Raw genomic sequence first — 14,235 nt, forward strand, 5'->3', positions numbered from 1 at the left:
TAACAACATTATAACATATTTTATTTATTTATTTATTTGACTTTATTTATTTTTTCCGTTTTATGAATTTGCTTATCAAGTTATTTGAAAGTTAACTAAAGAATTAATTTTAAAAAAATGTATATGTTATTTCACATATATTAAAAATACCATAAGTAGTTTTGTTAAATTAAATTAAATTATTTATATATATATATATATATATATATATATATATATATATATATATATGTTTCTTCTTTCTATTGTCTTGATAAACCCTTACAACAGTCCAGGTACATAACGTGAGGTTTGTTTACAGATAAGAGGAGTTTAAAAGTGCAACTAGGAGAAAATATTCAATAAGTCAGTATTGGTGTATTTCACCTACTTTAACGGACATTCTACTTCTTCATAGCAGTTCTATCCGTGTAATACTCACACAATATTCCTACATTTTCACCACCGTTTTGACTGTTTTTATTCATCTTTAATGTGAAATCCAAGCAAGATGGAAGGATGCTCACAACACCTGTTTCAGACACCTTGAGCAGCATCACATTATGAGGTGAAAGACCCCTTTGTTTACCAGGTATAAAAACACTAAATTAAACAACATAGTGTCAAAATTGAATGCTGTTGAAAATAATGATAAAAAATCATATTTAAAAATGGGGGCACGTGTTTTAGACGCAGAATGTTCCAGAACCGTGATTTGTTCCAGGATACGCTTCAAGTTAGCAAGTTAGCATAGCATCTAAATATCGTTACCTTCTTGTGGTTCTACCCGAACGGAACCGTCTTTCCGGATCCAAACGTCGCCCGGTCCGGTTATCCTGCTGGTGGCCGCGACGGACGACGACGCCGTCGCATCCTCGACACCGCCGCCGGAGGATGAGCTCCTCCTACCCGGGTGCCGCCTGGCGAGGCTCCGGCAGATCTGGTAACAAACCGCCCAAGCCTGCTCCTCGTTGACGGGCTGGTTGTACAGACCCAGGATCTGCTCCAGAGTCACATCCTCCGAGTCCTCGCTCATGGTGCCGGGATGATGCTGCTGCTGGCGCCCGCGTCGCTGCTTCTGCTTCTGCTTCTGCTCAGACATCCTTTCATTCTGTCCCAGAGAGAGAGGCCCCTGACGGATGGTTAGAGCTGGTCCAAGGCCAGGCCCCGAGGAGCGGATCTAACCCGCAGACATCGATGCCTTCTGATCCGGATCAATTGGATGGATGTGTCCGTGCGGGAGGAGCTGATGTGATGGAGCTTCTCACTGTGTGAGCGTCTGCAGTTATTGTGTGTGTGTGTGTGTGTGTGTGTGTGTGTGTGTCACATCACAAGCTCCAGCTCCATCACATGATCTCTCTCTCCCTCCCACTCACACACACCCACTAGGATTCCGAGAGAAAAACACATTTGGAAATAGTATATGAAAAGTATAATATCACGGCTGGACCGACCTCACCTCATATTAAATTAACTATAGTAAGTAAGTAAGTAAGTCATTTTTATTTGTATAGCGCTTTTCCAGACCAGGGTCACAAAGCGCTTAAACAATCAAAACAATATTCAATAAAGTATATATTTTAAAGATCAAGATAAAACTGATAACACAACAGGAGTTCCGGAAAATCAAGGAAAAGCCTGAACAAATAGAAACGTCTTAAGATGTTTCTTGAAGGAGTCAGTAGATCATTAAACACAGAGGAAGATCGTTCCAAAGCTTAGGAGCAACAGCCTGGAAGGATTTCTCTCCTCTGGTCCTGAACCGTGTGCGTGGAACCATCAGTAGATTCTGATCCACAGACCTCAGAGCCCGAGCTGGGGTGTACGGCTGGATCAGATTAGATGTGGCCCAACAGAAGTTTGGATAAAATGAAGATTCTTGTTGTTGGATTACATTTTTATTCTCATGCTTTTTACTTTTCTACTCACTTATAATCCAAGTTTATGCTTGTCTTATTTCATTACTTTATTCTGTACTGACACCGAAAAAAAATCCAACGTTATGTTAACAACAATGGCAGTAAAAGTTTCTGACTCTGAAATTAAGTTAGTTGGATGCTTGAATGTAAGTAAGTAAGTAAGTAATTTTTATTTGTCTAGTGCTTTTCCAGACCAGGGTCACAAAGCGCTTAAACAATCAAAACAATATTCAATAAAGTATATTTTAAAGATCAAGATAAAACTGATAACACAACAGGAGTTCCAGAAAATCAAGGAAAAGCCTGATCAATTCCTCTTTGTCAGACCAGATGCTCGGGTGAAAATCCATCAAATTTCAAGCACTTTTTTTTTGCTGTGGGTACTGTGTAATTTTAAAATTCATGAATAAATTCAATGTCAAATTTAATATGTAAATAACTAGTATTAAGTGTAAAAAAAAAATCAAAAGTCAAATACAGTGTGAATAAATTCAGTATTTACATGATGGCAACCAAGCAGTCGATCCCTGGTTCAAATTCAGGCTCAGATTTTGATGCTTTAAAAATTCAGTGTTCGAAAATGATATTCAAAGTCCAACGGACAGCAATAGATATTTAGGAAAAACAGGCTTATCTGGAATGTGTACCAAGAGTGTAAATGGTCGTGCAACGTGGAAATCTGGGCTCTTCTGAACTGCAAAATTGCCGTGTCGGCCGAAGAAGCCCGGTCGATCGTCACTGCTTCTGTTTCTTGTCTCAGAATCGTGGAATCAAGATCAAAGCATAAGAACAAAGCAAATGCTTAGTCAATGCAAGCAAATTTCCTTAGTCTAATTCACATTTCCAATGCCTCATGATTTAAAAAATGTAAATGGTCATGAGATCTTAGCTTTTAAGCTTCAGAATCTGTTGCTCCTTTAGTATTGTTACTGTCAGATAACTTTCCATTTCCTGCTTACTAGCTACGAGCTACTCTGTAACAGGCGCAGACAGCCAGGTTGACGCACGTGTGGCTTTCAAATCATATTACATTTTTAACCATATACCTGTATTTTATGGTTTAAAGTTTTTTATTTACAATTAACAAGAAAATATTTTCAGCATTGTTCATTTTTTGTTGCAATTAAACTTCCGGCCAGTAGATGGCAGCAGTGATAGTGTCCTCTGCAGCTAAAGGAACAAATAAATCACATATACAACTGAGGACAGGAGGATACAGTTGACTCCAGCAGCCTTTATAGCTGATCTTTGGACATATTTTGGTTTCAAAACAAATGAAAACAGTTACGATTTTGTCAAGAGTCATGTGGTCTGTAAATTCTGCAACACCAGAGTCAAGTACTCGACAATACTACAAATATATCCTTCTTACTGTAGTATTGCAATACATTGTTGACCCTGTATCGTGCCGATACGCACCCCTATAATGTACTATACTAAGAATCAGTACCTTTTATTGCCAATATTTTAAAACAAAACCAAGGATTAAAAAATAACAAAGAACCAATGTATATATCAGCGTAACACCCCCAATTTGAAAACTACTGACTTTAGGGTTGAGTAAAGATTAAAGATTAAAATCAATTTTATTATTAAAAAAAAACAAAATCGATTATTATAACATCATATCTATTATTTACACAAGCTCACATCAAGTTAAGCTTACGAGCCTGTATTCCAAACACAGGTATCACACCGACTAAAGTTAGTTTCGACTACAAGCCTTCTGGGACAAAACAAGTGAAACTTGAGAAAACCAACGAATTTACCAGATGATTTTCAGCGGACACTCAGGATAATAGATGGTAAAATGACGCCCGTCCTCGGCAGTTGAAAATACGACTTGGATATTTTTCTTTGTTTCTTTTTGGACAAAGAAAATTGAGCCCCAGGCGTGAGCGTCACATGAACAGACATTTCTGCCTCTAACTTTCAAAAAATACACACATTATTCTGAAATAAATCCCAACCCCTAGTTAAAAATGACGAGTAGAAAGCGAGTGACATCTGAATTTTGGTTGAACTATTACTCCAAGCATGCCCCAGTTACAGTTGTGACCATGGTTCTACAAATGTTTGCTCTGCACTCTACGGGCTGTCGGTTACCTGCTGAGGAAACACATGATGTAAAACTGTTGCTGAAAATGAAAAGTATAAATAATCTACATTGTTATACACACAAACCATATTCACTGTTCAAGAGAAGATACTGAATCGTAATCAATTCAGAATCTCATGAATCAGAATCAAATCGAGTACATGATTCCAGACTGTAGTGACCTATGAAGTAAAAGCAACATAGATTATCGTTATCCACAATTATACAGAGATGATCCAAAAAGAGCAAAATTGATGATGAAGGAAAGCATTTTAGGGCAATCTGTTTTGAAGAAGGGAAAATATGAATCGTGTTTGGCTTTGATACCTAAAATATTTTGGCCACATGTGTGATTAAGATTGAAAATCAAAACTCTGCAGAGAGAATTCTGACCTGCTCTAGTAGAAGAACTCACATTTCTCCGATCCTTAAAACTATGCATTGGCTGCCAGTTTCTTTCAAGATCCATATTAAAATGGTTCTTACTTTCAGATCTATTCATGGTCAGGCTCCTCCTTACATCAGTGATCTGATCCAGCCTTACACCTCAGCTCGGGCTCTGAGGTCTGTGGATCAGAATCTGCTGATGGTTCTTGAACACGGTTCCGGACCAGAGGAGAGAAATCGAAAATAGAAAGGCGATTTACAAATAACCTTTATTTTCCAGTCAAAATTTGACTGGAGAAGGAAGACGTGAACATAGAGATGCTTATAAATTACGGAAGTTGTACACGCATCATAGGTTTAATTTGACCTGCATGCATTTACACATGTATTAGGGTCTCTGAGATGTACTCACTTGTAAATATTTTTGAAAAGAAAGTACCAACGTTTTTTGTTTTTTTTTAAAAGAAAAAGGAAATTGAGTTAAATTGAGATAAATTAATTTGGCCTACTTTAGTTGCACTGGGAAAAGTTGTCCTTAAACGTCCTCACAGCAGAAGAGAGCACTTGTTAGTGATCACGTCATCCAAAGAAATCCTCACTGATACAATTCCCAGATTGATCAAATGTTTGTGTCTAAATTATAATTGCATCATACTCATCAGTTTGATTTTATTCTTAATATACAAGTTTCTCACAGTATGAAGTTAAAATCCATGTCAATATTAAACAAAAGCCAAAAAGAATCTGCAGACACGATGTTTATTCAATTACCACTGATTTAACACAATATTCAAATAGAGAAGCCGTCACACAGTAAACACAACACAACACACGCTCACATTTGTTGCACAAAACCGGACAGTTCTTCATGTCGTTTCCACTGACACAAGGAAGTCCCTTCATCATATGAACACGTGACTTCACATCAGACAGAAACTGTAAATGTGTGGAATGAGAAGATTTTAACACTTGATTTTTTTCCATTTTTTAAAATATATATATGTAGATTTATTTTTAACAAACGTACATTTAAAATGGCCCTTTGACTTGTTCCATGGTTCAGTAAGAGCTCGTGAATGAGACCACATTAAGCATGCGTTGATAAAGAAGCAGTGACTTAAAAAGAAGCGAGCGAGGGGGGAGATGATGGTAAAAGGTGGGGATGAATGAGTGAAATGATTATTTGAATTCCAGCAGGTTGCAATCGATCTTGTAGTAGACATAGGGGTAATATTCTTGCTGGCTCAGGTTTAGGCCCGGGATGTCCATCGTCGACTAAAAGACAAAAACCTTGTGTGAGGTACAGATGTGAACCGAGTATATTTCCACATGGTTACTATGTATAACTTCTTAAACTTGTGTGTCCAGCATGTGTGTTAGATCCTCTTAGTGATGTGATTTTGTACATATTATGCAACTGTACAGCAGAAAGATTCATCCTCTTTTTCCTCGTTCTCCCTTTTTTCTATTATGTCAAGATCCAGAGACACAAGTCCACTCTGGAGTATTAATAAAACTATTTAAATGTTGATTTCCAACTCACTACAACAAAAATAATTGGAATTATTTCAGTGGCATCAGAATATTGAATGGTTTAATTTTAACATTTTAATTGTTGAAACGTTTAATTATTTATTGAAACATTGTTTAGAATCAGAATGTAATTAATCTTTGGAAACATTTAATTTAATTACTGTATGTGTATATTAAAAGGCTTATTTAGTTGTTTGTTTGTTTTTTAAATAATTGAATAATTTTGAATAAAAATTAGAAAATTTAATATTTTCAAACTTATCTTGAAAAAAAGTTTAAATCGAAAATTCAGAGTTTCAACATTTACAAATAAATGTAACCATTCATTATTGAGAAAACAGATATACCTCCATGTTTTGATAAACTGGTGATCAAATGAATGCAATAGCGCCCCCACGCTTTACATACCAGATGACACAGTAGACAGAGAGCAAACCAACATAACAGGGGAATTAACTTCTGCTGTAAGGATGTAAAATATATTTTCCAACTTAGATACACTTTACTGAGGAAGAGACTTTTGAGTTCAATTAAAAGGATGAAATAAACAAGAAAATAATATGAGACAGTCTTGTAATGGCCACTAGGAGTCAGCCATTTAGATAACACAAAGAAAAATGTACACAGGTTTGGATAAGTTGCATTTAAATACAGTATAAATAAATATATATATAGTATTCACACAACTGTACTTACATCAATGATTGCTGCAGCACCGCTGTCAAGATGCTTGTAGAGGTCGTTGAGAACCTCCCGCAGCCTCTTCATGGTCTTCTTGGTTGGCTGCAGGAGCATTGCCTGGAAATTGACAGGCAACCCGTATCTGGAGGAACATGCGTCACATGCACCATATTAGCGCTGGTTCTGTCAAACATATGTATCCCTTCATCGGGTCAACCATAACACTACTCTCTTTTAACATTAGCAAAATTAAAAGCACCTTTGATTGTTACAATCTTCATTGAAAAATATCAAGCCAAAAAAACCCAAAACAACTTTTTTTATAAAAAAAGATGTATCCAGGATTGTTTTTGTATAATCATACCTTAGCACAGACTCCACAAACACTCTCAGTGCCTTGATGTGGATCCATGCAATAAAAGCTTCACTGAAGTTCACTTTCAGCCAACGAACCAGCGGACCCTGCAAAAAAAAAAATGTTCCTCAATATTAAGAAGTTCATTTTTTTCCCCTATTGATTCTGCAAGTTATTTTTTAGGTACCCAGATTTAATTCTTAAGAAAAGATTGCATTTATTAACTGTATAAATATAATAAAAACCCTCATAATACAAGCTAAGAACTGTATTTCTTATTAATGTCTGTACCTCCAAGGAATTTCCTCGATTCTTTTAGGTATTTTCACAGAACCTAAACTTCCAAACTAGACTTTTCTTTCCATGTTTCTTTGGTGGTTATATTTATTTGAGGAAACAGACAAATAATTGAGATGGAAATGTATAAAACAGTTTCCACGTGTGTATCAGTGACAACCTAAAGTGTCTTCAAGATAGTCATGGATTGTACAAGGGTCAAGGAAAACACCTTCTTAAGTCATCATAAGCAACACAATTATTAGTTAATTATTCATTCTATTTATTTCATGTTATTTGATTAATTTTTTATTTGCCTATGCCTCTTTTAAACTTGGTTGAAGTGCAGTCGTATGAACCTTTTTGAAAACAGGCGAAATTGAAAAAGCAAGACAAACGTACAAACTGTTTCTTCTTATCAGTAGAAAGTCGTGTCATTTCTTCCTTGTCAGCCTTCAACTCCTCTTCGTTGTACTGAAAGTCTCTCACTGTAAATCTGCAAAGAAGGAATTTTCAAGTTAGACACTAAATGTTAATAACTGATTTAAATGTATATAATTCACAGCATCAAATCTTGTTTCAATAAGCAGTCGTGCAACCTTGTTTATTTAGCAAGGGCTACCTCCATTAGCTCGACTCCATCTTACTTGTTTTCTCTAGCTTTGTGTTTGAAGTCATCCACAGCCTTTCTGAACAACGTGACGCTGAACAATCCGCTGTCGTGGTCTTCGAAGAGCAGACTACGGGGGAAATAAAAGGTCACGTTTCACCACAAATATCGATAATTGAAATGATAAATCGACCTGTATTGACCGTGCACGACTTACTTTGAGGACCGAGGAACCACCATCTCTGCCAGAGTTTCATACACTTTCTGCCAGTCGGCGTAAGATGTCCTGTAAGCAGCAACAATGTGTTGAATTGACTATTAAGACAGGAGAGGGTTTGGTGCAGTTAAGTTTCAAATCTGTCTTTATTAAGAATCATATTGAAATTGAATTGTTTTTCAAGAGCCTCAAAAAATGAAAGTAGAACTTCAATTAATTTGCTAAATAGAAGTAAGTAAGTAAGTCAGTATTTATATTTATAGACCGCTTTTCCAGACCAGGGTCACAAAGCGCTTAAACAATCAAAATAATGCTCAATAAAATATATACTTAAAAGGTCAAGATAACACAGAGAACAACGCAGGAGTTCCAGAAAATCAAGGAAAAGCAGAAATAAAAGAGAAGCAATTCTAATACATGTTTACCACTCTTCGGTCATGTCTTTTAATTCTACAATATACACTGTAAATTAGTTTCTCAGTCGCATTCATTTATAAATCTTTTTTTTTACCGTTTAGTGTAACTACCCAAATTAGGCAAAATGATTAAATTCAAATATAGTGACAATTTGTGCACATTTAAATTGTATTATATTATATTAGTGTCCTAATTAAATCATGAGAAAAGGAAAGAAGAAGTAAAAGTACTTTCACATCATGTTTTTAATACGTGCTGAATTTGCACATCCCATTTATGCCAAGATTAAAATGAGATAATACTCTCACTGACCAGCAGGTGTCAGCCGTTTGCCGTTTGAAAAACACAAAAGTTCATTGACACAAGTTTGGCTACGAAACGACAACTAATAATGCCCATCACAGGAATAGTTTTAAAACTTTATCCATCAAATGGTTGGACCGGATGGTAAAGTAGGAACAAAAGCACAATTCAAATCCCGTAAGCTAAATTTATTTTTATGCTGCTCAGTTTCCCGCAGTTGCATTTGTCAATATTGCAACACAACAAAATTGATCAGCACGCAAGGCTACAAATCGAAAGAAACACCACAGAAAAAGTATTTATTTGATTTTTTAAAAAAGGGTTATAAATAATAAATAATTGTTAAAATAAATACATAATGTTTTATTATATTTTATATAGAATGGACACAAAAATGTTCAAACCCACAAGGCAAATATTGTTATTACTGCAGTTTCACAGTAAGAAGTTTGATATTTTAATCATTACCCAATTAAACATTATTTTTCAATTCAAGTTAAATGTCTTAAAGACAAAAGGAAATTCTATAACTTCTATCTATATATAGCTTTGGTATGTATAACAAATCAGTCTGTATTTTCTTAAATGTGTTCTGGTTACCAGTAGTTAAAATAATAAATAAAAATGAGCAAGAAGAGAAAGACTCTTTGGAATAAATCAAAACGTTATCAACCTGAACTGAAGTTGAACAATTAATACTCACTTCGGGACAACAACCAGCATAGTAATGAGATACTCGGAGTCCAGCACGAAATCAACCTTTTTCACGATGTCAGCTAAACTCCTCGTCAGAAGGCTGCCCCTGGTGGCAAAAAGAACGACAGTAAGAATTCAGGCTGTCATGCAGGTGTTTTCACATACACACTAACACACAAACAGGGAACAGGCAGCAGATTATGAATGATTGACATAATATCAGAAGAAAAAGAACGTACGCATTCTTTCTTTCCAAGTTTTGAAGATTTCCCTTTAGGTTGTTGTAAGCAGACGCTCTGCTTTTCAAATCATTGTCAATCTGGGATACTTGCTAGAAGACAAAAAAAGTTTAAATATGAAGCAGGAAACTTAAACCATTAAGTGTATTTAGGTTCGTGGATCAATACGTGAGCATTCAAAGGTCTACCTTTGAGACAATCTCAGAGATGTTTTTCAGCGACTGCTTGATGGGGTACTTGGCCATGTCCCACTGGAACCTTGTGATGTACGTGACAAGATCAACTGGTAGAGAAAGGGAGTGACGCATGAGACGTCAAAAAAGAAAAGCCATGCTTGTTGAAGAAGGCAAATTGTCTTTGGATGAGGTAAAAAATGCTTTGAACCACGAGTGTACCTCCGTTAGCCAGCAAATTCTCCTGGACCTTGTCCCGACTGTCCTCCAGCACGTCGGCCATGTACTGGGCCACTTTCTTCACCACACTGTGAACAACCAGGAGACATCAAAACCTGCTGAGCCAACGAAAACTGTGTGGACAAAGCCTGTGTAAATCAAACATTCGCTCGGCCAACAGGACCTTCCCCTCGAAAATACAACACAAACATACACACATCAAAAAAGTTCACACAGTGCTGTGGAGGTGATGTTCTGACAGAACCATCTATAACACGCCGGCAAGTTCAAGTTCAAAGACTTTGGCAAAACTGTTTGGCTACACATGGATGTAAGTATAAGCCAAGTTAAACAACTGCTCTAATAAAAACACTTGTCTCTGACTACGGTCGGTTCTCAGCATTAATTAAACCACCTTTATTTATAAACTAAATAATTGAATATACGCAATATGTAATGTTTAAATGGTCTCAGAATGGACTTAGAAAGCCAAAAGCAGAAACAAAACGTGTGAAGTCAATATTTCTGAGAGACTATGAATAGCTTTGGAACATACTTGTGGCTCATAAGTCACTGGGTAAAAATAAGACTGAAGAAAGAGATGCTGGTGTTTCACCCAACTGTAAATTATTTGGGCAAGGTGCAAGTCTTGCCATCTTTAGGGTGATGTGAAATTCCTCATTTCTACAAAGTTATGGGAAAGATGCCTGAATGGAGGGTGAAAATAACAGCTTTCCTACGCTTAGAGTGGAAAATCTCTTACACAAAAAAAATCAATATAGGAACTGTTGTAGTACAGAATAAAAGAATGAAACAAGATAACACACAAATAAGCAATAGAAAACAAACTAGCATGAAGGGCATATGACTTGTATACTTAAGTAATAATAATAAATTCTACCATACAAGAAAAGATGCTCACAATTATTGACGTATACGTTTCAGGAAGGATTAGCACCACCATGGTGGAGAGTATTTCTTAATATTTCCCAAGCTGATCTCAGAATAATCATTTTTTTACTCCTTAACAAAATCACTATAGTGACAATATTTTTCAAGATACTGTATCAATATCCAACATCACTTTATGGATTTCATTTTTTTGCTTTGAAATCATAGTTTGTGTTTTTATAATATTTTATTACATTTTTTGTAACACTACAGTCAAGTACTTGGACAATACAATGCATATATTTTATCCTAATATATCGTGTCGCGCTACTGTATAGTTTATCGTTATCGTTTTGCAGATATCGTATAAAAACACCGTCTCTCACCCAATGCTGAAAAATCAGTTTGATGGACGCAAAAAAATAATAAATAATAGTTGTGTCGTGATTCTTTCTAGTCGTCTCTAAAAACATTAAAAGGTAACACAATAATATATGCATTTATGAGTACTAGAGTCTGCATAAGCAATGTGTTTCGGCATTAGTTCCAGTTTAATCTTATGCCTAAATCACAACCTGAAATGTGTCTCCATTTTTCTCTCCTTTACAAAAACATGCACATACAATTTTCAACATACAAACCTTTCAACAAAGGAATCCAGTTTGGCCAGTTCATCAGAAAGGCCAACCAAGACGTCCAGCGTTCCCACCTGATGAGGAAAAAAAAAAGCAACATCAGCACTACTTTAACGCGTCGATCCTGAGATTTTAATAATTTTTCGAATGGGGGTTCAGCGAGGCCCTGTTTAAACAGTGACGTCCAAAACTGATATCCAGGGGGCCCTATGTGCTTAGGGTGGCGCCCCGTTGTCCAGACTCAGTCTTGCGTCGCTAACACGTTCAGGAGGACAGAGCAGCCTCATATGACAGCGGGGGTCAGCGAGGTTGCTTCACCTTCATCTCTGAGACCGACAGAACCAGAAGTCCAGGAGTTTTGAATGAAAAGTTCACAGCGTCCATACTTCAATATGCATGTTCTGTTTGGAGACCGTCTTCCTTACACGGAGTGTGCCTACTCTTGACACTGGAACGCCGAGGTGAGTGTTCATCGACGTCACTCCTGGGGCTCACCTTGAGGTCCGGGATGCTGAACTTGTGGTTGGTGGAGAGGCTGTTGGTGTGCGTGGTCGCCGCCATCATCGTGTCCCATGTTTGCTGGCAGGTCTTCTCCCCCGGAGCGGAGATCAACCAGAACTCGGTCATGGTGGCGGTGCTGAAGCAGACGGCTGAGAGAATTTGACAGAGTCAGGTTTATAGTGAGAGCTGCCATGAATCCACTGATTTTGGCTTTTAACTTTTAGATAATTTAGCATCAGTAATTCACTTATAATAAGAATACATCGACGTATTAAATAGTGATTTAATTTGAGCACTTCATCATCACTAATTTTAACTTTTAATCTACATTATTCTAGTTACAAAGTGGGATTAACAGAAGCTTTTAACAACGTTTACTTTTAAGATAATCGTGTCTAGTAGTATGTTGGTTTAACAGATGCTTTTACAACCCAACGCAAGGATATTTATACTGACGACAAACCGCTCAAAACCCATCACAACACAAATAAGAATCTAGAAACGACATCAATACTTGGGGTCAGCTGACACTTGGTGCAGATTAGCAACCGTTAGCTTTTTTAGCTTCTATCTATCAGGCGTCACTACGGTTTGGTAGATTGATTTATTTTTTTTTACACCTCAACTCACCGTTGTATAAATGTTCTGCGGCAGTTTGCGAATTTGTGTCCGTCTGTAGAGCTTCTAGGGTTGAAAAGGTGTCATTGTTGTCATTCGATGTAGTTGTTGAGGTCTGACAGAAGCCTCGGTCAGCTGACCTGCAACGAGGAAGCGGAAAAAAAGCCCGAACTCACTCACAGGGGAAAGGGCGACCACAGCTGGTTCACAGGCGGTACTGCAGCATAGACGTGTCTGGAAATCCAGAACAATTCCACTTTTATGTTTAAATTAGATTCACATTCAGATTAGGAAACATTTATCGCCAGTGTTATAAATACAACATATGTTGTTTGTTTTGTGGTACAAACGAAAGGATGTTTTTAAAATTAAGAAAAAACGTCACTATTGTCAATTACACACTATATTCTCATATTCTAATTAATAAATAACGCTACACTTTTCAAGTCCCTTTTTACCAATTGGTGATACAACCATGTTCAGAATCTCTCATTCAGCTAGCACCAACTATATTAATTCTATTTTAATAAATAACATTTTTAATTATGGGCTTTGGTACAATACTATAATTTATTTTTCTTAAGTACTGTATATATATATTATTTTGATTTATGCCCTTTCTGCAGTTTAGCATAGTACCCCATTAAACGTTAAAAACATAACATGCTCCGGGGATTACAAATATTCAGACGGACAGAAAGTGAAATCGTGATTGTGTGCACAAAAAAAGCAAATTCCTGAGAATGACACAAACAGCCAAACACAAATTCCATGATTATTGTTGACATACAGTATAACTGGCCAGTAAAGCTGTGTTTGATTCTGATTCATAAACCTTTGAAGGAGCCAATGTCTCAGCCAAGAGTCCTCTAAGTAGATGTGATTTATATTTTTATTTATATAAACAATTCACGTTAACGAATGAAATAACAAGTAAAATATGCTTTTTTTAAATATATAATTATGATGAGAATCTGCTCCTCTAAATCCAATACCATGGTTCTCAGTTGGTAAAGGGTGGAATGTCCTGTCCAGATGGAATCGCCAAAGCATTCATAAACTCTGTATCTTTCTCTCGTGATGAAGAAAGAGCTGAGCCACAAGATAAAACATAGAACCGACAAAATATTTGAATGAATATACAATTTAAAATAATTCTTATCAACAGAAACACATTTGCATTAGGAGTAAACTATGGAAACAATCCCAACTGCTATTATTTTAACACACTGTTCAAATCAAATCACCTTCCACCCATGTTTTAGCAGCAGGTCAACATTCCAAGTGCATTCTGCTCATATTAAAGGAGACAGACAAGGATGCCAAGTCAGCAGCAACATTCTCCTTAGAGTTACTAAATAAAGACCATCAACTGCAGGCTTCCTGACTCTGGGAGTCTCCTGCCCATAATCTGAGGAAAACGCCTCGAAAGGGACGTGTTTATGGTTCAGTGGGTCTGGTGCTCATTGTTTGGGACACAATGCTTGG

At 36.6% G+C, this 14,235-nt stretch overlaps 2 protein-coding genes across 3 annotated transcripts in view; both read right to left on the bottom strand.

The window, feature by feature from the left end:
* The window catches only part of spire1b (spire-type actin nucleation factor 1b), a 28,911-nt gene extending 27,670 nt beyond the window's left edge, over window positions 1–1,241 (bottom strand). For both annotated transcript variants that reach the window (XM_087805719.1, XM_087805718.1), the window contains exon 1: window positions 751–1,241. In XM_087805719.1, the coding sequence (XP_087661845.1) occupies window positions 751–1,081 (331 nt within the window). In that variant the 5' untranslated portion in view covers window positions 1,082–1,241. The remainder of the gene's footprint in view (window positions 1–750) is intronic.
* Window positions 1,242–5,123: 3,882 nt separating this feature from the next.
* Window positions 5,124–12,882, bottom strand: LOC148067270 (V-type proton ATPase subunit C 1-A-like). Its single transcript, XM_087806194.1, has 13 exons — window positions 12,760–12,882; window positions 12,124–12,278; window positions 11,635–11,702; window positions 10,106–10,191; window positions 9,899–9,993; window positions 9,711–9,802; window positions 9,479–9,577; window positions 8,056–8,124; window positions 7,876–7,968; window positions 7,631–7,724; window positions 6,962–7,059; window positions 6,613–6,739; window positions 5,124–5,658 (listed from the first exon to the last, which is right to left on the bottom strand). Exons 2-13 carry the CDS (start codon window positions 12,253–12,255, stop codon window positions 5,563–5,565), a joined length of 1,149 nt encoding a protein of 382 aa, XP_087662320.1. The 5' UTR covers window positions 12,256–12,278; window positions 12,760–12,882; the 3' UTR covers window positions 5,124–5,562.
* Between the last annotated feature and the right edge of the window lie 1,353 nt (window positions 12,883–14,235).

This window comes from Callionymus lyra, chromosome 13, assembly GCF_982586985.1.
Source record: "Callionymus lyra chromosome 13, fCalLyr1.hap1.1, whole genome shotgun sequence".
NCBI lineage: Eukaryota > Metazoa > Chordata > Actinopteri > Syngnathiformes > Callionymidae > Callionymus > Callionymus lyra.